The following is a 26,041-nucleotide window of genomic DNA, read 5'->3' on the forward strand; positions in this document are numbered from 1 at the left end:
CTTTGCATGGAAGGCCATGTGATCATGGTAGTGGCATTGCAAATCTTCCGGATAGGACATACTCCAAGATGCCCTATAAGATTCTTGAGGAATCACTTCTTCAACGGAGTTGACCGCCAAGGCAAGGTTGGACCCTTTTGTCATCCCAAGAGCTCGGTTGCGAGAGTCATGAGAGTTTTCTTCAAGCACCTTGAGAGCTTGCATCTCGTGCACCACTTGTTGAGAAGTGAGAGAGGAATAGCATTCCCTCCCTACAAGAGTCTTGACATCAATGGGTACAAATGGCATCATGCATTCAATGTACTTCTCCTTGATCCAAGAGTCATTGATGTGAGTGGCACCAATCAACCGGAAGGCATCGGCAACGGTGAGAAGTCTTCCATACATGAGTTCATGATCTTCATCCGGTAGCCTCAAGAAACCTTCGGCTTTATTCTTAAGAGCATTGTACTTGTTCCTCCTTGTGCTCTCACTTCCAATGCAACTAGCGGAAAAACCGTCCCAAGCTTCCTTGGCGGTGGTGTAGTTCCGAACACGATGCAATTCCTTTGTCCCCACACTAGTTTGAATCATGTGCAAGGCGGTGTTGTTGAGTTGACTATCAACCGCTTCTCTTCTAGTCAACTTGTCGGGGTTGTATGGCTTGAAGCCTTCCAAGATGATTCTCCAAAGTTCATTGGAGGCACTGCAAACATGAGAGCGAAACTCAAATTGCCAAGTATCGAAATTCTCAATGGAAAACTTAGGTGGGTCGCCCCGAATGTTCATATGGGGATGGGGAACCGGTATATCGGGAGATATGAAAGGTGGAGCTACTCGATTGTAGCTATCACCTCCACTAGTTGTCCTAGGAGATGCAATGAGATTTTTTAAGGTGTTTAAGTTATCACCTTCCACGGGTTTGGTAGAGGAGGGTAATTCCGAAGCCTCACCCTCTTCTAACGCACCCGTGTCCTTTACCTCTACACTAGGAGCCTTGGGAAGGGCCGGAGCCAAAAGCTCGGCAATCATCTTTTTCATGCTTTCCATTTGGGCTTCCATGGAGGACTTCAACGAATTGAAGTCTTCCATGGAGACCGTCTTGGTGGCCTCTTCCGTGGGATCCTCGTTCGGCATACTCTTAGGCGGTTAAGCTCGAAATAAGAGCCGAGGCTCTGATACCAATTGAAAGGATCGTATGCCGCACCTAGAGGGGGGGTGAATAGGTGCTACCCAATTTTTAGTTCTTTTTCGGTTTAGGCTTGACACAAAGGTAAATTCTCTAGATATGCAACTAAGTGAATTTACCTATATGACAAGGTTATCAACTAAGCAAGATATAGCTACGCAATATATAGGAGATAGAATGAGATAGAAGTAACCGAGAGTGGAGCACGCGTTGACACGGAGATGATTCCCGTAGTTCCCTTCCTTTGCAAGAAGGTACGTCTACGTTTGGAGGAGTGTGGTTGCTACGCAAGCCAAACCAACAGCCACGAAGGCTTCACTCGGATCTCCTGTGAGCAACGCCACGAAGGCCTAGCCCACTTCCACTAAGGGATTTCCTCGAGGCGGAAACCGGGCCTTTACAAGGTTCTTGGGGCACACATCCACAACCGAATTGGAGGCTCCCAAATCTGTAACAATACAACAATCAACAACAACACATCAACAACAAATCAACTAGAGAACCAAATAGGAACACTAGCATGAGATCCCTCAAACAAATGAGGGGGAAATGAAAAACGCTTCGGTGAGGATGTAGATCGGTGGCTTCTCCTTCGAATCTCCAAAGATCAAGAGATTTGGTTGGGGGAGGAAGGAGATCTTGCAAATCTTGTGTTTCTTGAGGTGGCTCTAATGGAGGTGAAGCTTGGAAAATTTCTTGTGCAATGATTGAGCAAAGGGGTAAGGAAGAAGAAGAGGGGTATAAATACCCCTCCCCAAAATCCAGCCGTTGAGCATTTCGGGGGGCCGGATAATCCGGCCTAAGTAAGGGCCGGATAATCCGGCCTCCAGGTACAAAACCATGACAATGTCCGGGCAAATGTCCGGCCCTTATCCAGAGAAGCAAATCTTCAGGTCCTTAGCCATTTTCGAGGGGGCCGGATATTCTTGAAATATCCGGCCCGGATAATCCGGCCCTGGTACAAAACCGGGACAATATCTGGGCAAATGTCCGGCCCCTATACTGAGCTGCATTTCCTCAAGTCCTTAGCCGAAATTCAGGGGGCCGAATATTTTGGAAATATCCGGCCCGGATTATCCGGCCTGGTGAGTTTTCTGCTGATGCTTTTTGACAGCACTGACCACATCCAACACACATACAAATGTATATATGTAATCCCTATACCACTTAAACAAACATTAGTGTATCACATACATTGACATCAAACACATAAAACATAATATGAGAGATGTTCTTTCACTCGGCCCCTAGGACCCGCCATGGAGCGCGTGGGGAGAAGGTGGATGGTGGCGCTGGGTTGGTGATTGGGGAGGTAGCTAGGGTTGTGTGAGGGGTGGGCCAACGACCCATTTGTATGCTAGAGCCAGCTAAGGGGCGGTGGCGTGCATTTTATACTTGGCAAGATGCGGAAGCGACATCGCCCCGCCTGTACTGCCGCGTAACGAGAAAACGAAGCAGACGAGGTCGTTGCCAGTCGGGCCAGGGGGTGATCACGCCCTTTGTCGGTGCAGTGTCCATGCAGACGCATTCGCAACCTAAATTGCGCCGTGTTTGTGTCTTGATGGACCACCCAGTCACTATGCGGCCACTGGGTTAGGAGCAGACCCAAATTACGGCTACTTTAGTTTCGTTTGCGTTGGAGATACCGTTATGTCTCAATATATTGACTTGTTTAGAGCATGTCTAACAGACCCCTTAAAAGGGCCAAACCCGTATAATAACCGCCAAAATAAGGGGTTGGGCGCTACCCGGCCGTCTAGCAGACCCCGTAAAACAGGCCCCCGCATCGATTTTTTACAGTTTTGGCTACGGGGCGGCTCTTCGCCCCTTACTTGTACGGGGCGGGAGGCTGAATACAGGGCCAACCCCTCATGCCATTTCACTAGGGCGCGCGGATATTTCAGAATTCCCAACCGTTTTCCCCGCGCCGCCGCCGTAGCCACCCGCGCGCCGCCGCTGAAAACAGAATATTCCGTAGGATTCTGTTTTACAGGGTGGGGATGCGGGGTCTGCTAGCTCGGACGAGTTTTCGGCCAGCAAAAGGTGAATACAGGGCCCTCTACTCGTGTTTTAAGGGGTAGAAAAATAAGGGATCTGTTAGACATGCTCTTAGTAGTACGCACCAGTTGTTCGTAGGATTACCTCAGGAATTTTGTAGGTCCTGATGATGTTTGATTCACAGGCTGTGGTTTTCTTTCAAGGCAATCAAACATCAATTTGTGATCGAAAATGCTAGACTTACGGGATGCAGGTTACGGACTGGTCTTACAGACTGACGTGTAAGTAGTGGACTGGTGCAAATTTGCTTATAAGGCTCCCCACGTCAACCTGTAGGAGGAGGATTCCGTAATACCAGCCCGTAGACGTAGCATTATTGATTTGTGATACTTCCAATGCCTATAGGATTCCACCGGAGAGGGCAAGCCAATCCTACCTTTTTTTTTGCGAAAACAAGCCAATCCTACCTATTTGGCTATTTGGCATTCCTTTATTTTTCCTAACCTATGAATTAAAGGAGGCATCAGATTATAAGAAAATGTTGGCTGATCCTTTTTTATGTTTTTGTTCTACACAGGACAATTCTTTTTTTTTTTTAATGTACACAGGACAATTCTGGAAGAAGAAGCCGAGTAAACTCGGAGCCTCGGAGGCAGTCACATCGTGGGCCGAAAATCTGTGGCTGTTCATAGATCGGGACCGTCACGGAAAGAATGCAACGGCCCGCGTAAACCCGGAGGCAGTCACACCCGCACCGCCGCCGCCGCCGCCGCCGGAAATTCGCGAGCATTCCAAGCCATGCTGGACACGCCGGCGATGCCCGCCGGAGATTGCGAAAAGGAAACCGCTCACAAGCGCATCTTCAAGGAATTCATGGCCGGGTAACGCCTCGCTCCCCCCTCCCGCATCGCCTCTACCGGTCTACCCGCATGCCTCTGTCCTCCTGTCCCCTTTTCTTGTGCCCGACCGACATTCTCTCCTGGAGGCCGGAGTTTAGTTCGCTCCACGCTTGATGCTAGCCTCTGTGACCGCAGGGTGGCACGGTCCGAGGAGCTCGTGGATGGAGGGAGGCAATTCCTCGCAAGATTCCAGCAGGAGCTAGGTCAGCTTATTTGATTATTGTATTTCCCTTCCGTTTTTTTTTCAGGAGATAAACTGGGTTAGCATTGTTCTGTATGGTTTACAGTTCCGATACCTTTCTTCTGTCGGGACGCCCCTCCTATATGAACTGAATTTCTAGAGTGTTTGTTATGAAGTTATTTGTGTTTTGTTTTCAGACTATTTTTGGAGGCCGCGGGTTCCGGTTGAATCGGATGTTATAGGTGAGATAGTTAGATCTGACTGCACCGATAGGATGAAGTCGTATCTGGAATCAGGCTGCAGCCTTCACTGCCAGAGCATCTCCAACTTGAGCCAGTGTGAGTTATATTCAAGTGCTACAGGTTTATCCCATATGCTTTATATTCAGCCAATCAGAAACAAATTTCCAATGTGTTTTTTAAAACAATGCACATTTTTCCCCCGTAGCTTCTTTGAGGAGTAATTATCATACTATGTTGGAATAATTAAAACTAATTTAATAAATATGTTTCTCAAGTCCTCTTTAATTGGATATAAATGTAAAACCTGCTTATTGCAGGGAATCATATGTTCTAATTTTTTAAAACTTGGCCAAATAGCCTTCCACAAGCTTACTGATATATAGAATGTGGCTTTCGCTGTACCCGTGCAAAGCTGCCTGTAGCTTTCCCTGGCCCCTCGGATCAACGGCCACACATGTGATGCCCCACCGATATGATTTTGTGCATGGCCGCTCCGTGTTCGTGTGCTGCATGTCCTTGCTGGGCGTTTCCTCTGACATGAACAATGGCATTTTGCTCTCTCGCAAATGAGCCAGTTGATGTACACGAATTTTTAGTACATAGATGCTATGCACCCTATAAAGCCCAAGATTCATGGTAATTTTAAATATCGAGAAAAAATACGAATCCTCCTGGAAACAAAAGATGATTAAGTATTGTACTCGTATAAAAATGTTTGCATTCCAAATGATTCCCATGATATCCTAGGCAAAAAAGACAAGTTTATGACGAATACAGCGTGAATAGTACATGGACATGGGGCTTGTTCTATTTTGTCTTTTTTACCCAGGATACAATAATAGTAATTTCCTCGCGAAATATTTTTTATACAAGTACAATATTTGATCATCTTTGGTTCCCAAAAGGATTCAAAAAAATTTAACCTTTTTTTTGAATTACCACAAATTGTTTTAGATGTACAGGGTGCTTGGCCCCGATGATCATTTATGTATTTTCCGCCAGTTGCTGCCTTACAGACCCATCAAGTCCTTTATTTGGAGATAGCAAGCCAACCAAGGCTCACCACCTGTGCAACACTGTCCTGCAAGATGTGTGAGAATGGTGACAGGATGGCTGCAATAATGCAGGTGGCTGAGGCACGTAACACGGTCCTTTGCGTGATTTAAATATGAATAATACTTTGAATAATTGCTTCAATGCAACAACTTAATCTCCACTAAATAGAGCAATTGGCCAAATACCCTATATGTTTGTCAAAACTACCAAAAAAAAAAGGTGGGACTTGAAAACTCTGGTATTGCATGCCCACTACTTGCAATACTGCTGGATATTGTGGTCTCAGAAATACTTTCATGTGAGGAAGAGCTTATATAAGTGAAAGTATAGAGATGGTAAACCTAGAGGGGGGTGAATAGGTTTCTACAAGTTTTAATTCTTTCTTTGCAATATTAGGCTTTGCGGAATATAAAGGTGAGCCTAATGCAAACTAGGTGAAGCAACCTATATGAGGATACAACTAACTCGAGCACGAAGGCTCTCACGAGCGATTAAATCACACGTAAGGAGTTCGGTTAGAGATAACCAGATAGCACGCGGAGACGAGGATGTATTCCCGTGTTCCCTTCCTTTGCAAAAAGGTACGTCACGTTTGGAGGGTGGAGGTCCCACGAAGGATTCCCCACGCCACGAAGGCTCACCCTATTCTCCGGAGCCTATCCCACGAAGGAATAGCTCACTCACTTGTGGTAGACTTTGAGGTAGCCTCCAAACCTTCACAATCTTACCCGGAGCAAATCCACAGCCCGGATGCTTTCGGACTCCTCTTGCCCACCTAGGGTTTCCAAGGAACCCTAGGAAGCAAGCTTCTCGATGAATACAAGGGGGAATGAGATTTGGCTTGGTAGAACAAGTAGATCGGGTCCTCCTCTAACGATTCCCGGAGGGATTTGAGTTTGGGTGGAGGAGGAGGGAGATCTGAGGCTTTTGGTGTTTCTAGCAATGGAGTAAGAGAGAGAGAGCTCAAGAACAACTTGTAGTGTAGTGCCTGACTGTTCAGAGGTAGGAGAAGGCCTATTTATAGTGTTCTTCGAAATATGGCCGTTGGTCACTTGCCACCTCATCTTTTCTCCCGACAAACCCGGTCAACCGGACTACTGACCGGATTGTCCGGTGCAGAGGCCGGTCGGACCGGGCCGGGGACCGGACTCGCCGGTCCAGACCGGACGGTAGACCGGACCCCGACCAGGAGACACTTTGCGTCGTCCAGGAGCTCCTCCGGTTGGCGCCCGGTTGGCGACCGGTCGACCGGACCGTACGCCGGCCCGGCCGGTCTGCAGGCTGGCTGACCGGGCAGCAGACCGGACCACTTAGGCGCTCTTTTGACGCCCGGTTGGCGCCCGGTTGGCGACCGGTTGACCGGACCGCACGCCGGACTGGCCGGTCGGGGGGGCCGGCCGACCGGGCGGCAAACCGGATTTCTGCTGTGGACCCCTTTTCGATTGTTGTTGAAGTGGAGGGTCTCCTTTAGCCTTCTTGTTCCTTTGATACACCATTTATGCCTCTTTGCCTAATACCTGAGATTATCCTTATAAACATATTAGGCCAAATACTCTAGCACGGTGTCATTGTTACCAAAATAATGGATAAGGGTAAAATACCATTACAATCTCCCCCTTTTTGGTATACGATGACAAACCGAGCTAGAGTCACATATAGATATTATGATAAGCTCTAAACCTTGATTCCATATAAGATATTACGACAACTCCCCCATAATGTGTGCACTTGGAGAATTTGCGTTTGAATGCAAAGTGCACCATTTGTGGAATATGAGAAGCTCCCCCAATATCTTTAGGAAACAAGCATGGTATGGACAAGTATATCAAGATATATAAGCATAAAGCATGATTATCCTAATAGAGTGATTAAGCATACAAATAGTCGTCCATACCATAGTTGCAGGGTTCGGGATCGATGCCGTGATCCGCGATCCTGGGTCGATCGATCCGGAACGGGGATCGGGAACGCGAGGGGATCGATTGATTTCGTTTTTGGGTCGTGATCCCGTTCGCATCCTTTCTCTTCCCATATTAGGGACCCTGGAATATGGTAGGCCCATTAAAAATAAAGCCTAAAATCGTTAATTCCTGGGCTTATTAATAACCTTGATTCTGCTCCTCTTTTTCCTTGATTTTGGGCCTTTTTTCCCTTAATTCTGCGCCTCTTCTCCCTTATCATCGACCCAAATCAAAGTGGATCGCGATCCACGATCCAACTTCCCGTACCGGAGATGTGTACTCTTGACCGATCCTTGTTCGTTGGTATGTCGAACCTCGTTCCCCGATCCCGTTCCCCGATCCGAGCGATCCGGTTCGCCGGCAACTATGGTCCATACACATCCATACACGAATTATTCGAAGTAGCAAATGGTTCTTGAGAAATCAAAGCAAATAAGCACAAGCCATATAAGATCCAAATAAAGCAACACCCATGGCTTGTGAGAATCAAAGAACCCCGTGGTCCTAGACTCTACTCTCTTCTCCCCTTTGGCATCGGAACACCAAAAAGGCGAAGAAAAGAGGAGAGATGCTATCGCACCCATCAATAGAACTCATGCCCGACGGAGTAGGAGCTCTCGCCATTATCGCGTGCAGCCGCATCACCTTCATCCTCATCACCATCATCATCAGTAGGAGTAGGAGCGCGAGCAGTCCGAGGAGGAGGGCCACCATGAGCATACATGGAGAAGTCGAAGTTCTGGATCATCTCATCGGTAAGGAGAGGCATCTCCCATTGAGGTGCAACCACGGGCTCCATCTCGGGTCCGGAAGGAGGGACGAGGGCATGCCGGAAACCATGAACTCATTCTGTCGCCTCCTTGTCTCCTGGTTCAAAGCAAGACTCTGATGTGCAACATCATTGGTGTTCTTGCACATTTGCCACATGCTGGAGAAGAAGCGAGCGGCACCATGCTTGGAGCGCCGAGAGTAGCTGGAGTTTGCTGCAGGATCATGGTGTTCCTTGGAACGACGCTCATGGGAGGGCATCATGGAAGAGACTTCTAGGTGACCGTCCTGAGTAGGGAACCTGAATGGTTCCATGATGACTCTTTCATCAAGAGTGTTGAGAGGAGCAGGAACAATGTAGTTGATGAGCCGCTGAACATACTGAGCATAGTTGGGAGTCATACGGTCCATAACTGCACGCTTCAGTTCACAGTGAATAAGATCACAACCATCAATTTTCCTTATCCTGGCAGGGTGGCAATAGTACATCAGATTCAGGTGGTAGTTCCTGACTTCACTAGTATCGCCTGACTTGCTGATGAGACTCTCACGAAATATCTTGGCAAGCACAAGATATGAGTAGTACATCCCAGAGATAGTGGGAGGCCCAGCTGTGGGGTTAGTGGGATAGCAAAAGGAGATGTCACCTCTAGTGAGCTTAGGCCGAGTATGAATTCTGTACCCTCGAGCACGGCCACCACCAAAACCCATGGCCGCACAGAACTGAGTGTAGGTGCAGGAGTACTTCTCCCCGCCGATCATCCAAGTCATGGTGCGGTCCGCATCATCATGGAAGAAGACGGTGCAATGGAACTGACGGACTAGAAGAGGACAATAGGTGGGATCTTCTTGTTCATCATCGGGCTTTAGGCACACAAGGTCATATAGTCCCATACCCTTCAAGGTTTCAACCACAAAGCGGTACTTTGTGGCTTCATGCAAGGCAAGCTCTTCAGGATTGATGGCCTTGGGCATCACAACAGCACCATTCTTCGTACAGTCTCGAGTATTATAGAAACCATCCCATAGGGCTGCTTGTGTCTTGGTTCAGAAGAACTTGTCCCCACCAGTGTAAGTCCGTTGCTCATAGCGATATGGATTCACCGTCCTCATTTCCTGCCAATCAACACGGTTTGCATCCGCAATATTGAAATCTGGCACTATTTCATCATCCTCTTGGGCGGCATGCTTATCCTTTTTCTTACCACCAACTGACTTGCTTCTTCTCCCAGCCGGCGCCAGGTCCAGTCGACCGGGCGCCCGACCGGCCTGATATGTGTTGGGTGAAGATACCCCTTGGGGTCTTCTTCCTCATTACCCCCATCTCCCAAGCCTCCATGGCCGCCGCCTCCACCACCTCCACCACGTTCTAGGACCTTCCCACCACAAGAATCCTCCCAAACTCCACCAAACCATAGATCGGGCCCTTGGAACAACTCCACCAAAGGATTTTGTCCCTCTCAAGCTATTTTGGGAAATTTTGGAGTTCTTGGGTTTCAAGTACATCTGGGCATGGGCAGCCTGGCCCGGACGACCCGGCCCGGCCCGAAAATCCCGGGCCGGGCCGGGTCGGGCTTGCACTTCGGGCTGGGCTCGGGCTTGAAAACTGAGCCCGAACGTCGGGCCGGGCCGGGCTCGGGCCTGCATTTTCGTGCATTTTAGCCTGGTCGGGCCGGGCTTCTCGGGCCGGGCCGGGCTTTTTGATCATTCGGGCCGGGTTCGGGCTTAAATTACAGGCCCGACGGTCGGGCCGGGCCGGGCTCGGGCCTGACATTTTACCCGCGGGCTTTTTAAAGCCCGGCCCGAAGCCCGGCCCGGCCCGAACTTTGCCCAGATGTAGTTTCAAGCCCTACCTAGTGTTCTTCTTGCTCTCTTGATCAAGGAGGACCATGTCTTCGGGTAATATGCTCTCCCTTTCTCCCTATTTTCTAGTCCTCATCACACATTGCAAGTTCTTGACAAGATTTAAGGAAATTTTAGGGTTAGGGTTAGGGTTTGTAAGTCCTCATGCCTTTTAGCGTGTCTCACAACACAATGCACATACTACACTCTATTGCTATAGTCTATATTCAAGTTTATGAGTTTTTGCATGATTTTGTGGTAGAAAATCTGGGCAACTCCTCACAAGTCGACAGATCCGGTCACCAGCCCGGTCAACCGGCCCCTCAACCGGCCGGCCCGGTCAACCGGATTGGCAACCGGCTCGTCCGGTCTGCCGCCCGGTTGGACCGGCCTGTGCGCCGGATCGCCCAGTTTTCGCACACTCTCATCAATACACTTGGATATATCCTATGCTTTTTGGCTTCCCTCTTATTGATGACATGTACACTTACCCCACTGCTATCCTCGCTCTATTCTCTCATTCACAGGAAGTTGGAGTGGTGAACCACGTGGCACTGTTGCCAAGAGAGGACGGACTCGGCGAGAATCCACCCCGCCGTACTAGTGGTCGAGTACCCGCATGCGACACCGCGGCCTCGGTCGGGAGAAGAAGCAAGTCAGTTGGTGGTAAGAAAAAGGATAAGCATGCCACCCAAGAGGATGATGAAATAGTGCCAGATTTCAATATTGCGGATGCAAACCGTGTTGATTGGCAGGAAATGAGGACGATGAATCCATATCGCTATGAGCACGGACTTACACTGGTGGGGACAAGTTCTTCTGGATCAAGACACAAGCAGCCCTATGGGATGGTTTCTATAATACTCGAGACTGTATGAAGAATGATGCTGTTGTGATGCCCAAGGCCATCAATCCTGAAGAGCTTGCCTTGCATGAAGCCACAAAGTACCACTTTGTGGTTGAAACCTTGAAGGGTATGGGACTATATGACCTTGTGTGCCTAAAGCCCGATGATGATCAAGAAGATCCCACCTATTGTCCTCTTCTAGTCCGTCAGTTCCATTGCACCGTCTTCTTCCATGATGATGTGGACCGCACCATTACTTGGATGACTGGCAGGGAGAAGTACTCCTACACCTACACTCAGTTCTGTGCGGCCATGGGTTTTGGTGGTGGCCGTGCTCGAGGGTACAAAATTCATACTCGGCCTAAGCTCACTAGAGGTGACATCTCCTTTTGCTATCCCACTAACCCCACGAACTGGGCCTCCCACTATCTCTCGGGATGTACTACTCATATCTTGTGCTTGCCAAGATATTTCGTGAGAGTCTCATCTCGCAAGTCGGCGATACTAGTGAAGTCGGGAACTACCACTCGAATCGATGTACTATTGCCACCCCGCCAGGATAAGGAAAATTGATGGTTGTGATCTTATTCACCGTGAGCCGAAGCGTGCGATTATGGACCGCATGACTCCCAACTATGCTCGGTATGTTCGGCGGCTCATCAACTACATTGTTCCTGCTCCTCTCAACACTCTTGATGAAAGAGTCATCATGGAACCATTCAGGTTCCCTACTCAGGACGGTCGCCCAGAAGTCCCTTCCATGATGCCCTCCCATGAGCGCCGTTCCAAGGAACACCATGATCCTGCAGCAAGCTCCAGCTACTCTTGGCGCTCCAAGCACGGTGCCGCTCGCTTCTTCTCCAGCATGTGGCAAATGTGCAAGAACACCAATGATGTTGCACATCAGAGTCTTGCTTTGAACCAGGAGACAAGGAGGCGACAGAATGAGTTCATGGCTTCCCGACATGCCCTCGTCCCTCCTTACGGACTCGAGATGGAGCCCGTGGTTGCACCTCAGTGGGAGATGCCTCTCCTTACCGATGAGATGATCCAGAACTTCGACTTCTCCATGTATGCTCATGGTGGCCCTCCTCCTCGGATTGCTCGCGCTCCTACTCCTACTGATGATGATGGTGATTAGGATGAAGGTGATGCGGCTGCACGCGATGATGGCGAGAGCTCCTACTCCGTCGGGCATGAGTTCTATTGATGGGTGCGATAGCATCTCTCCTCTTTTCTTCGCCTTTTTGGTGTTCCGATGCCAAAGGGGGAGAAGAGAGTAGAGTCTAGGACCACGGGGTTCTTTGATTGTCACAAGCTATGGGTGTTGCTTTATTTGGATCTTATATGGCTTGTGCTTATTTGCTTTGATTTCTCAAGAACCATTTGCTACTTCGAATAATTCGTGTATGAATGTGTATGGATGACTATTTGTATGCTTAATCACTCTATTAGGATAATCATGCTTTATGCTTATATATCTTGATATACTTGTCCATACCATGCTTGTTTCCTAAAGATATTTGGGGAGCTTCTCATATTCCACAAATGGTGCACTTTGCATTCAAACGCAAATTCTCCAAGTGCACACATTATGGGGGAGCTGTCGTAATATCTTATATGGAATCAAGGTTTAGAGCTTATCATAATATCTATATGTGACTCTAGCTCGGTTTGTCATCGTATACCAAAAGGGGAGATTGTAATGGTATTTTACCCTTATCCATTATTTTGGTAACAATGACACCGTGCTAGAGTATTTGGCCTAATATGTTTATAAGGATAATCTCAGGTATTAGGCAAAGAGGCATAAATGGTGTATCAAAGGAACAAGAAGGCTAAAGGAGACCCCCCCAATTCAACAACAATCGAAAATGGGTCTACGAGCGAGAATCCGGTTTGCCGCCGGTCGGCCGGCCCCCGACCGGCCGGTCCGGCGTGCGGTCCGGTCAACCGGTCGCCAACCGGCGCCAAGCCGAGGCGTCAAAAGAGCGCCTAAGTGGTCCGGTCTGCTGCCCGGTCAGCCAGCCTACAGACCGGACCTGGCGCCGGCTGGGAGAAGAAGCAAGTCAGTTGGTGGTAAGAAAAAGGATAAGCATGCCGCCCAACAGGATGATGAAATAGTGCCAGATTTCAATATTGCGGATGCAAACCGTGTTGATTGGCAGGAAATGAGGACGGTGAATCCATATCGCTATGAGCAACAGATTTATACTGGTGGGGACAAGTTCTTCTGGACCAAGACACAAGCAGCCCTATGGGATGGTTTCTATAATACTCGAGACTGTATGAAGAATGGTGCTGTTGTGATGCCCAAGGCCATCAATCCTGAAGAGCTTGCCTTGCATGAAGCCACAAAGTACCGCTTTGTGGTTGAAACCTTGAAGGGTATGGGACTATATGACCTTGTGTGCCTAAAGCCCGATGATGATCAAGAAGATCCCACCTATTGTCCTCTTCTAGTCCGTCAGTTCCATTGCACCGTCTTCTTCCATGATGATGTGGACCGCACCATTACTTGGATGATCGGCGGGGAGAAGTACTCCCGCACCTACACTCGGTTCGTGCGGCCATGGGTTTTGGTGGTGGCGCGTGCTCGAGGTACAAAATTCATACTCGGCCTAAGCTCACTAGAGGTGACATCTCCTTTTGCTATCCCACTAACCCCACGAATTCGGGCCTCCCGCTATCTGCGGGATGTACTACTCATATCTTGTGCTTGCCAAGATATTTCGTGAGAGTCTCATCCGCAAGTCGGGCGATACTAGTGAAGTCGGGAACTACCACACGAATCGATGTACTATTGCCACCACCGCGGATAAGGAAAATTGATGGTTGTGATCTTATTCACTGTGAGCCGAAGCGTGCGATTATGGACCGCATGACTCCCAACTATGCTCGGTATGTTCGGCGGCTCATCAACTACATTGTTCCTCGCTCCTCTCAACACTCTTGATGAAAGAGTCATCATGGAACCATTCAGGTTCCCTACTCAGGACGGTCGCTCAGAAGTCCCTTCCATGATGCCCTCCCATGAGCGCCGTTCCAAGGAACACCATGATCCTGCAGCAAGCTCCAGCTACTCTTGGCGCTCCAAGCACGGTGCCGCTCGCTTCTTCTCCAGCATGTGGCAAATGTGCAAGAACACCAATGATGTTGCACATCAGAGTCTTGCTTTGAACCAGGAGACAAGGAGGCGACAGAATGAGTTCATGGCTTCCCGGCATGCCCCTGTCCCTCCTTCTGGACCTGAGATGGAGCCTGTGGTTGCACCTCAGTGGGAGATGCCTCTCCTTACCGATGAGATGATCCAGAACTTCGACTTCTCCATGTATGCTCATGGTGGCCCTCCTCCTCGGATTGCTCGCGCTCCTACTCCTACTGATGATGATGGTGATTAGGATGAAGGTGATGCGGCTGCACGCGATGATGGCGAGAGCTCCTACTCCGTCGGGCATGAGTTCTATTGATGGGTGCGATAGCATCTCTCCTTTTTTCTTCGCCTTTTTGGTGTTCCGATGCCAAAGGGGAGAAGAGAGTAGAGTCTAGGACCACGGGGTTCTTTGATTGTCACAAGCTATGGGTGTTGCTTTATTTGGATCTTATATGGCTTGTGCTTATTTGCTTTGATTTCTCAAGAACCATTTGCTACTTCGAATAATTCGTGTATGAATGTGTATGGATGACTATTTGTATGCTTAATCACTCTATTAGGATAATCATGCTTTATGCTTATATATCTTGATATACTTGTCCATACCATGCTTGTTTCCTAAAGATATTGGGGGAGCTTCTCATATTCCACAAATGGTGCACTTTGCATTCAAACGCAAATTCTCCAAGTGCACACATTATGGGGGAGTCGTCGTAATATCTTATATGGAATCAAGGTTTAGAGCTTATCATAATATCTATATGTGACTCTAGCTCGGTTTGTCATCGTATACCAAAAAGGGGGAGATTGTAATGGTATTTTACCCTTATCCATTATTTTGGTAACAATGACACCGTGCTAGAGTATTTGGCCTAATATGTTTATAAGGATAATCTCGGGTATTAGGCAAAGAGGCATAAATGGTGTATCAAAGGAACAAGAAGGCTAAAGGAGACCCCACAATTCAACAACAATCGAAAATGGGTCTACGGCGAAATCCGGTTTGCCGCCGGTCGGCCGGCCCCCCCGACCGGCCAGTCCGGCGTGCGGTCCGGTCAACCAGTCGCCAACCGGGCGCCAACTGGGCGTCAAAAGAGCGCCTAAGTGGTCCGGTCTGCTGCCCGGTCAGCCAGCCTACAGACCGGACCTGGCGCCGGCTGGGAGAAGAAGCAAGTCAGTTGGTGGTAAGAAAAAGGATAAGCATGCCGCCCAACAGGATGATGAAATAGTGCCAGATTTCAATATTGCGGATGCAAACCGTGTTGATTGGCAGGAAATGAGGACGGTGAATCCATATCGCTATGAGCAACAGACTTATACTGGTGGGGACAAGTTCTTCTGGACCAAGACACAAGCAGCCCTATGGGATGGTTTCTATAATACTCGAGACTGTATGAAGAATGGTGCTGTTGTGATGCCCAAGGCCATCAATCCTGAAGAGCTTGCCTTGCATGAAGCCACAAAGTACCGCTTTGTGGTTGAAACCTTGAAGGGTATGGGACTATATGACCTTGTGTGCCTAAAGCCCGATGATGAACAAGAAGATCCCACCTATTGTCCTCTTCTAGTCCGTCAGTTCCATTGCACCGTCTTCTTCCATGATGATGCGGACGGCACCATGACTTGGATGACTGGTAGGGAGAAGTACTCCTGCACCTACACTCAGTTCTGTGCGGCCATGGGTTTTGGTGGTGGCCGTGCTCGAGGGTACAGAATTCATACTCGGCCTAAGCTCACTAGAGGTGACATCTCCTTTTGCTATCCCACTAACCCCACAGCTGGGCCTCCCACTATCTCTGGGATGTAGTACTCATATATTGTGCTTGCCAAGATATTTCGTGAGAGCCTCATCAGCAAGTCAGGCGATACTAGTGAAGTCAGGAACTACCACCTGAATCTGATGTACTATTGCCACCACGCGGGATAAGGAAAATTGATGGTTGTGATCTTATTCACTCGTGAGCCGAAGCGTGCAGTTATGGACCGCATGACTCCCAACTATGCTCAGTATGTTCAGCGGCTCATCAACTACATTGTTCCTGCTTCTCTCAACACTCTTGATGAAAGTCATCATGGAACCATTCAGGTTCCCTACTCAGGACGGTCGCCCAGAAGTCCCTTCCATGATGCCCTCCCATGAGCGCCGTTTCAAGGAACACCATGATCCTGCAGCAAGCTCCAGCTACTCTCGGCGCTCCAAGCATGGTGCCGCTCGCTTCTTCTCCAGCATGTGGCAAATGTGCAAGAACACCAATGATGTTGCACATCAGAGTCTTGCTTTGAACCAGGAGACAAGGAGGCGACAAAATGAGTTCATGGCTTCCCGGCATGCCCCTGTCCCTCCTTCTGGACCTGAGATGGAGCCTGTGGTTGCACCTCTATGGGAGATGCCTCTCCTTACCGATGAGATGATCCAGAACTTCGACTTCTCCATGTATGCTCATGGTGGCCCTCCTCCTCGGACTGCTCGCGCTCCTACTCCTACTGATGATGATGGTGATGAGGATGAAGGTGATGCGGCTGCACGCGATGATGGCGAGAGCTCCTACTCCGTCGGGCATGAGTTCTATTGATGGGTGCGATAGCATCTCTCCTCTTTTCTTCGCCTTTTTGATGTTCCGATGCCAAAGGGGGAGAAGAGAGTAGAGTCTAGGACCACGGGGTTCTTTGATTGTCACAAGCCATGGGTGTTGCTTTATTTGGCTTGCATTGGTCATGTTGAATTTCTTGAGCATGTCCTTCACATACTTTTCTTGAGAGATGAAGGTGCCTTTTGCAAGTTGCCTCACATGGAAGCCTAGGAAGAACTTCCACTCTCCCATCATGGACATCTCAAATTTTCTAGTCATCAATAGCTCAAAAGCTTTGTTATGATTGGGGTTAGTTTCACCAAAGATAATATCATCAACATATATTTGACTTATAAATAGGCCACCCCCTTTAACCCGCTTGGTGAAAAGGGTGGAATCGACCGTACCCATGCAAAACCCATCATGTAGTAAGAAATCCCTAAAGAACTCATACCAAGCACGTGGAGCTTGCTTGAGATCGTAGAGTGCCTTATGGAGTAAATACACGTGGTTGGGTCGGCATGGATCTTTGAAACCCGGGGGTTGAGCCACACATGCGGTTTCTTTTAGGGGACCATTCAAAAATGCACTTTTCACATCCATTTGATATAGTTTGAAATTGTGGAAAGATGCAAATGCAAGCAAAAGACGAATAGCTTCAAGACGGGCTACCGGCGCAAAGGTATCCTCAAAATCCATACCTTCTATTTGGGCAAACCCTTGCGCCACTAACCTTACTTTGTTTCGTATGACAATGCCATTCTCATCTTGCTTGTTCTTGAATACCCATTTGGTCCCAATAACATTGATGCGATGATCCTTGGGTCTCTCAACTAGAGACCACACTTCATTACGAGTGAAACACTCCAATTCTTCTTGCATGGCAATTACCCAATCCGGATCAACCAAGGCTTCATGTACCTTAAGTGGTTCAAAACTAGACACAAAAGCATGGTGTTGACAATAAGTGATAAGTAATGCATGGTGTCTACGAGTTACCACTCCTTTTGAAATGCTACCAAGGACTTGATCTACTTTCATGTCACTTGCCCTTGTAGCGGCCTTGATCTTCCGAATGGTTCCTTCATGATCAATGAATTCATCCCTTGCTAGTGCTTGATCACGAGGGATCACTTGAGCTTGATCATGAGTTGTGGATGTCTCTTGATCATCATCATGGTCTTGCTCAGTGGAATGTGACTCATCTTGAGTGGAGGATGGTTCTTGAGTTGCACTTGATGGTTCGGCTTGAGTTGAGCTAGGCTCCACTTGAGCCGTGCTTGATACTTCTACTCCATCATCATTATGAACTTCTATGGGCCGGATGTGTCCAATGCCCATATGCTTGATGGCACTAGATGGATCATCATTATTACCTGCAAAACATGGAACAACTTGCTCCACTTGGGAGCCATTATCCTCCAAGAACTCCACGTCACAAGATACTTCAATAGTCCCGGTGGACCGGTTGTAGTATCTATAGGCGTGAGAGTTCTCCGCATAACCAACAAATATGCCCTCTATGGTTCTAGTTTCAAATTTACCGAGCTTTCCTTTGTTGTTTTTAACAAGACATTTGCATCCAAAGACATGAATGTACATGACATTAGGCTTGTTACCGGTAAGAAGCTCGTATGGAGTTTTGTTGTGGAGGGGACGGAGGAAGAGCCGGTTGGAGTAGTGGATGGCCGTAGAGATGGCTTCTCCCCAAAAGTTGTGGGGTGAGTTGAATTCACTCAACATGGTTCTTGCCATCTCAATGATAGTCCGGTTCTTCCTTTCAACAACACCATTTTGTTGAGGGGTATATGGCGCCGAAAACTCATGCTTGATGCCCTCATCATCGACAAACTCTCGCATGGTGTAGTTCTTGAACTCGGTGCCATTGTCGGTTCTAATCGCCTTGATCTCGGATTCATACATACGTTGAGCTTTCTTGGCGAAGATGATGAACTCCCTATGGGTCTCGTCCTTAGACTTAAGGAGAAAGACCCAAGAGTATCTTGAGTAATCATCAACAATGACAAGTCCATACTTGCTCCCACCAAGAATATCATAATGTAATGGCCCAAAGAGATCCAAATGAAGGAGCTCCAAAGGCCTAGATGTGGTGACGATACTCTTGATAGGATGTTTCTTCTTGAGTTGCTTTCCGGCTACACATGCACTGCAAACACGATCTTTCTCAAAAGAAATGCCGGTTAGTCCCACAATGTTCACCCTTTAGGAGTTGTTTGAGATTCCTCATGTTGACATGACCAAGGCGGCGATGCCACAACCAACCTTCGTCATGCTTGGTCGCCATTAGACATGTGGAGTGAGTGGAGCTCTCTTTCGAGAGGTCAACCACGTAAAGGTTGTTCTCCACATATCCAACGAGGACCAATTTGAGATTGTCACTCCTAAAGACTTTCACACAATAACTAGTAAAATATGAATTGTAACCGTCATCGGCAAGATGATATATAGAAAGTAAGTTATAGCCAAGGGATTCAACAATCATAACCGTCTCAAGGCACAAGTCCTTAGAGATTGCTACCTTGCCATACCCAAGTACCTTTCCCTTTGAGTTGTCACCAAAGGTAATGCTTGACTTCTTGTTGATATCTTCAATGAATTGATCAAGCACACCTCTTCCTCCCGGTCGTATGATTGGTGCATCCACTATCAAACACCCATTTTGGACCACTGAGGAATACCCCTACAAAATCAAGTAGAGGATTTAGGAACCCATCGATTAATGGGTTCCTTTGCAATGGCAACAATATCTTTTGGTACCCAAATTGAGTACTCTCTATAAGCATAGCCATTAGGAGGGCCAACATAGTTATCATAGACGTCACCATAATAATCAACAAATAATGCATAGTGATCGTTTGGCCCCGTGCGGTTACCACTAGTGGCTTTGCCCTTTGAGGCTTTGCCATTATTAGTGACCTTCTTGTTCTTATCTTGAGCGGGTTTCTCCTTCTTGTAGTTGTTCTTGTGAGACTTGGGAACATATCCAAGTCCAAACTTTTGATTGTTTGACCTTTGCTTACTCAAGAGGTCATCCAATCCCATCTTGTTCTTGGCGGTGGTGAACTTTGCAAGTTTCTTTGTTAACCTAACATTTTCCTTAAGAATAGATGCTTGCTCACAAGAAGATTCATTAGGATGATAGTCGAGACCATATTTGGTCACCAAGGATTCAAGATATGCATTGGTCTCAACATGCAAAGAGAGTTCCTCTTGTAAACGAACATGTTCCTCAACAAGTTTAGCATGCTCACTAGTAAAGGAAGTGGAGGAACAAGCAAGCTTTTCAACAACAATTGGATCCTTCATTGATCCAAGAGCCTTTTTGTAGGTTTCTTGGAGTAGGTCATGGTTCTCTCCAAGTTTCTTGAGCTCATCCTTAACAAGCTTGTTAGCCTTTTCAAGGTGGTCAAGATCCCTAGTGAGAGAAGCATGAGCAACTTCAAGCTCCTCCTTTGAGGCATTGAGCTCTTGAGTCAATGATTGAGCCCTATCAATAGTTTCTAGGTCCTTAACTTTATCAAGTTCATAAGTTTCAATTTGTTGCTTAAGGCCTTGAGATATGCACCTTTCGGTTTTTAGCTCTTGTCTTAGGAGATTGAATCTCCGTTCCTTCTCATTCAAATGATATTCTAATTCCTCAATGGACTCATCCTTTTTCTTGAGTGAGTCCATCAAGAAATCAAGCTTGACAAGAGCTTCACCACGAAGGGTGCATCTAACATCATAGAGTTCCTTAAGCACAATTAATTTTTCTTGATTTTCGTTTTCATCATCAAGAACACTAGATAGGGAAGGTGGAGGTTCCATTACCTTGGTTTCCCTTGCCATAAGACAAGAGCCAACGATTGTAGAGGAGGGAGAGTCATCGGAGTCATCATCTTGAGTTGTTCTTGCCATGAAGGAAGATCCAACATCATTCTCCGTGGAGTAGTCCTTGGAGTAGTCATATGTGAAGAGTGACCCGGGCTTAGAGAAATCCAAACCGACCACCCCGGCCTCCTTCTCCTCATCTTCCTCTTCATCATCGGACAAGTACTCGGCTCCAACAAAGGCTCTTCCCTTGTTCTTCTTGTATCGATCGTTGATTGGGTTTGGCTTCAATCTTGGCTTGACCCATTTGATGAATCTTGGCTTGTCTACCCTTTTCTCATAAGGGCACTCATTTGCAAAGTGGCTATCTTCATCACAATTGTAGCAAGTTCTCTTCTTCTTCTTGTTATTGAGGAGCATTGGGAACTTTGCCTTGTATTTCTTGGCAAAGAAAGCAAAGTCGGTAGCAATGTCACTAGTTGAAGTCATCTCTTCATCTTCTTCAATTTCATAGTCTTCTTTGCTTCCATGATCGGCTCTAGCTTTGAGAGCAAGGTTGTGTGACGCTTCATGGTTGTGTGAGGCTTCATCAACACGGTTCATTGCCATGAGCCTCTTTCCCGCTTTGGCCATGTTTTCATTGGCGGCCACATAGGAGACTAGATCATCGGAGTTGAGATCGGTACTTTTGGTCATGATTTGCAAGTTGAGTGCAAGGTTGGTGTCTTCTTGTTTGACGGCAATCATAGCAATGACCTTGGACTTTATGAATGCTTCATTCATCTCGAAGCCGTCATTGTACTTCTCAACTCCAAGTCCCTTGACTCTCACTCTAAGAGCACCTAGCCTTGCATAAGCATCGGCCACGGATTCTCCTTCTCAGATCATGAACTGATGGGCTTCTTGCTTTGCGGTCTCATAAAGAGCTGATTGGATCAAATCGGTTCCCTCTTGGAGTACTATGATTCGATCCCACAACTCTTTAGCGGAGTCTATGTCATTGACTTGATCAAGGAGCTTGCGGTTGATGCCACTCCTAATCTTGTCACGTGCGGAGGCATTGAGTTGACGGTTGTAGAATTCGGTGGAGGTCAACCGAATGGGATCTTGTGGCTCCCGGTATCCACGAACAATGATCTCCCATAATTCCACACTGCAGCTGCGAATATGAGATTCCATAGAAGATTTCCAAAAAGGAAAGTGAGTTCCATCTAAATGGGGAACATTCCCACTATGGTTTATATGAGGCATGGGTGAAGTGTTTTTGGGATAGTCATGGTTGACTTCACGATAGCTCCCTAGGGAGGCCGAAGCCGTACTAGGATGCCCACTAGTCAAGTTCTTAAGCATGGCGGACATCTCCGCCATTTGGCTTTGTAGTTCATCCTCCTTTTTCTTCTTCTCGGCATCATATGCCAAGAATCTAGATTTCATCTCTTTAACCGAAAGGTTAGAGTCTTCATCTAGACCCTCGAATAGTTTATCCATCTCACTCTTAAGGCGGTGAAGCCCTTAATAAGAGTCCAGGCTCTGATACCAATTGAAAGTATAGAGATGGTAAACCTAGAGGGGGGGGGGGTGAATAGGTTTCTACAAGTTTTAATTCTTTCTTTGCAATATTAGGCTTTGCGGAATATAAAGGTGAGCCTAATGCAAACTAGGTGAAGCAACCTATATGAGGATACAACTAACTCGAGCACGAAGGCTCTCACAGGCAGTTAAATCACAAGTAAGGAGTTCGGTTAGAGATAACCGATAGCACGCGGAGACGAGGATGTATTCCCGTGTTCCCTTCCTTTGCAAAAAGGTACGTCACGTTTGGAGGGATGGAGGTCCCACGAAGGATTCCCCACGCCACGAAGGCTCACCCTATTCTCCGGAGCCTATCCCACGAAGGAATAGCTCACTCACTTGTGGTAGACTTTGAGGTAGCCTCCAAACCTTCACAATCTTGCCCGGAGCAAATCCACAGCCCGGATGCTTCCGGACTCCTCTTGCCCACCTAGGGTTTCCAAGGAACCCTAGGAAGCTTCTCGATGAATACAAGGGGGAATGAGATTTGGCTTGGTAGAACAGTAGATCGGGTCCTCCTCTAACGATTCCCCGAAGGGATTTGAGTTTGGGTGGAGGAGGAGGGAGATCTGAGACTTTTGGTGTTTCTAGCAATGGAGTAAGAGAGAGAGAGCTCAAGAACAGCTTGTAGTGTAGTGCCTGACTGTTTAGAGGTAGGAGAAGGCCTATTTATAGTGTTCTTCGAAATATGGCTGTTGGTCACTTGCCAGCTCATCTTTTCTCCCGACAAACCCGGTCAACCGAACTACTGACCGGATTGTCCGGTGCAGAGGCCGGTCGGACCGGGCCAGGGACCGGACCTGCCGGTCCAGACCGGACGGTAGACCGGACCCCGACCAGGAGACACTTTGCGTCGTCCAGGAGCTCCTCCGGTTGGCGCCCGGTTGGCGACCGGTCGACCGGATCGTACGCCGGCCCGGCCGGTCTGTAGGCTGGCTGACCGGGCAGGGGACCGGACCACTTAGGCGCTCTTTTGACGCCCGGTTGGCGACCGGTTGACCGGACCGCACGCCGGACTGGCCGGTCGGGGGGGCCGGCCGACCGGGCAGCAAACCGGATTTCTGCTGTAGACCCCTTTTCGATTGCTGTTGAAGTGAGGGGTCTCCTTTAGCCTTCTTGTTCCTTTGATACACCATTTATGCCTCTTTGTCTAATACCTGAGATTATCCTTATAAACATATTAGGCCAAATACTCTAGCACGGTGTCATTGTTACCAAAATAATAGATAAGGATACCCTTACAATAAGTATAAGTATTTGCCAAATCCTTAGACTGGTTCCACAAAAGATATTTTTTCTGGAGATTCGTATTTCTTGCATTTCTTGCATTTCCTACATTTTGCTTATTGTTCCATGAGCATATGTAAATATTCTAATGCTTGAAAAGGGAAAAAAAAAACTGCAGATTAGTGTAGAATAGGCAGCATTCGTCCTAATGCTCAGAAATGACACAACCATGCCAAACAGGAAGGGCGATGTTTATTATGGCAGAGTAACCATGACTAATTTTCGCAAGAGGTCAGTAATGGTGAATATGTCAACGCCCACAGTAGTGCTCTGGAGGTGGAGTTTCGGACTCTGCCATGGGGCATTTTTTGTAGGCATAGCATTTGTTTGGTTTACTCCAATGTCTCGTGTAAAACATTGCAGTGAAGGATTCAAATTGGAAATAGATCTGTCAGTGGTAGCAGATAGCATTGCTTATTTAACACTATGGACTTGTGGCAAGATAGGTTTGGGGTCACACTATTTATGGTGGATGCGGATACAACATCCCAAACCAAATTTAAGCTCATTCAGTTTATGCCTCACTGTCAACTTGGCATAAATATGTTAACATATTTTTTCTTATTTTACTCATGACCCAGCACTTTTAATGAAAGCATGTCCATGCAATTCTGATATGTTCACAAAAATTCTCTATTTTTCAACCGCCCCGCCAGTACAGACTACAAAAGTACAGAGTACTAACGAGCAGCGGCTAGAGGCTCTTTGCATTTTCATAGGTTGTCTGCAGTTTTGTCCTTGCTTCGTATTAGAAATATTCCTTGTTTGTTTGTTTGTTTGAATGAATTAAGTTTTGAGTTCTCCAGGGTAAAGGATTTAGTATACACAAGCTTCTCAGCGGATCATAAATTCACTCCCACTTTCATATAACTATGACTGCACATGTGGCAATTGTAGACACCTGGCCCATTTCTTGACTTCACAATCAAACTTTTGAGCAGAGATTTATCTATATTCTCCTGCAACTTTTGACTTCAATTATAGACGGTTAACATCCTTCACTTTTAATCTACTGTATGCAGTTTTTGTCTGCTTGATACTAAATCTGTCATTCTGTTTTAGAAGTACATTCATGTGAGGCAGAGCTCCAAGGTTATATAAATAAAGGTATTTGCATTCTCTGCTATTCAGTAACTACTAATATTTATCCTTGCTAGCTTGTTAATATTTGTTCCACCATCAAGAGATTCTTGTACTAGTATTAAAGCATAACTTAGCTGTAAACTGCACGCTAAATCACCAAGTGGCTCGAATTGCCAAATCCTTAGACTGGATCCTGAAAAGATCTTTTCTCTAGAATTCGTATTTCTTGCATTTCCTACATTTTTGGTTTCTGCTTGCTTATTTTTCAAGGAGCATATGTAAAATATTCTCATGCTTGGGAAGGAAGAAAAAAAAACTGCAGATTAGGGTAGAAGAATAGGCAGCATTAGTCCTAATGCTCAGAAATGACAACCATGTCAAACAGGAAAGGTGAACTTATTTATTATGATAGAGTAACCATAACTAATTTACCCAAGAAGTCTCTGTCAAATATCATCTTAATGCTTACTATCCAGTGGACAGTACGTCCTCTATTTGTCCAGTAACTGGCTGTTCGGCTCCAAATTATACCAAGGACTAGCAGAATGGTGCACAATTTCACTGTAATTTCCTGTTTTTTTCTTCTTTCTCGCTATTATAGTGTCGGATGCATTAGATTGGCTTTTGAAGCAATTAGCACCAAGTTACACTACTAAATTCTTATGTCTCGGAAATCCAGTTAACCGCTATGCTCTCCTTTTCTTTCCTGCTAAGTGAATGCACTGGTCGAAGAACTTCAATGCCTAGTGGAAGATGCCTATGCCGCTACACTAACAGCCAATCTAAGTGCTACAAAAGTTTTGGACTATACTGTTGCTGATAATAGTATGAATGATGCATCTCACTTCACGGAGGTAGGCCTGTGCTCTGGGCCATGTCTAGCTTTCGCCACTGTCAACTACAGTGTTTTTCATCAAACGAGAACCTGCTGTTTGCACTGATGACTGCGCCAAATAACATTCTTCCATGTCACAGGAAAAGGAGGAGCAGCCTGCAGATCAACTAGACCGCGATTCATCACTCGTTATGGTGATGATCCTTGTCCATAATATGCTGAAGCTCGACTACACAATGCAGGTAAATCCGCATCCGTCCATCCATCTGTAAATACATGTTTGTTTGCTCCCGTGCTTTTGAGCTAATATCCGTGTCGCCAATACGAAAGGTAAATACGGTCTGATCGTCCTTTTTCTTTTGTCGATTCTCTCTACAGGAAAAGATTGTCATGTCACTGTCCCTTAAGTCATCATCCGCAGAGCTCCAGAGCTACTGCCTTATGTGGGATCTGCGGCCCTACGTTGACGGCAAAGTGATGGATCTCGCGTGGAAATCTTGCCCATGAAACCCTTGCGCCCATGGTTGTTGGTTCGCAACTTCACATACGGCAGACTTGCCCCCCATGTACTGTAATTGGATCTCAACGTGTTTATTTTAGGATTATGGTGTGTAGGGAACTTGCAGCAGGGGTCTGTATGGGGTTATGCCAGACTGACGCGGTCTGTGGGGTTGCCTGAACTGAATACATCCTTTTTGCACGGTAGAAATAGATATTTATACAAGAGCAATTTGGCATTTTCTATCA

The 26,041-nt window shown here is 47.1% G+C and overlaps 1 protein-coding gene across 1 annotated transcript; it reads left to right on the top strand.

Moving 5' to 3' along the window:
- Positions 1-3,944: 3,944 nt before the first annotated feature.
- Positions 3,945-26,041, top strand: LOC124654039. The gene is made up of 7 exons (XM_047193072.1): positions 3,945-4,047; positions 4,201-4,268; positions 4,444-4,584; positions 24,442-24,483; positions 25,174-25,313; positions 25,435-25,536; positions 25,673-26,041. Exons 1-7 carry the CDS (start codon positions 3,965-3,967, stop codon positions 25,799-25,801), a joined length of 705 nt encoding a protein of 234 aa, XP_047049028.1. The 5' UTR covers positions 3,945-3,964; the 3' UTR covers positions 25,802-26,041.

The sequence above is a fragment of the Lolium rigidum genome, chromosome 5 (assembly GCF_022539505.1).
Source record: "Lolium rigidum isolate FL_2022 chromosome 5, APGP_CSIRO_Lrig_0.1, whole genome shotgun sequence".
NCBI lineage: Eukaryota > Viridiplantae > Streptophyta > Magnoliopsida > Poales > Poaceae > Lolium > Lolium rigidum.

Coding starts and splice junctions, on each gene's coding strand:
- LOC124654039 (XM_047193072.1), top strand. CDS start 3,965: ATGCTGGACACGCCGGCGATGCCCGCCGGAGATTGCGAAAAGGAAACC. Junction 4,585..24,441: donor CATCTCCAACTTGAGCCAGT/GTGAGTTATATT, acceptor CTGTTTTAGAAG/TACATTCATGTGAGGCAGAG. Junction 25,537..25,672: donor AGCTCGACTACACAATGCAG/GTAAATCCGCAT, acceptor TTCTCTCTACAG/GAAAAGATTGTCATGTCACT.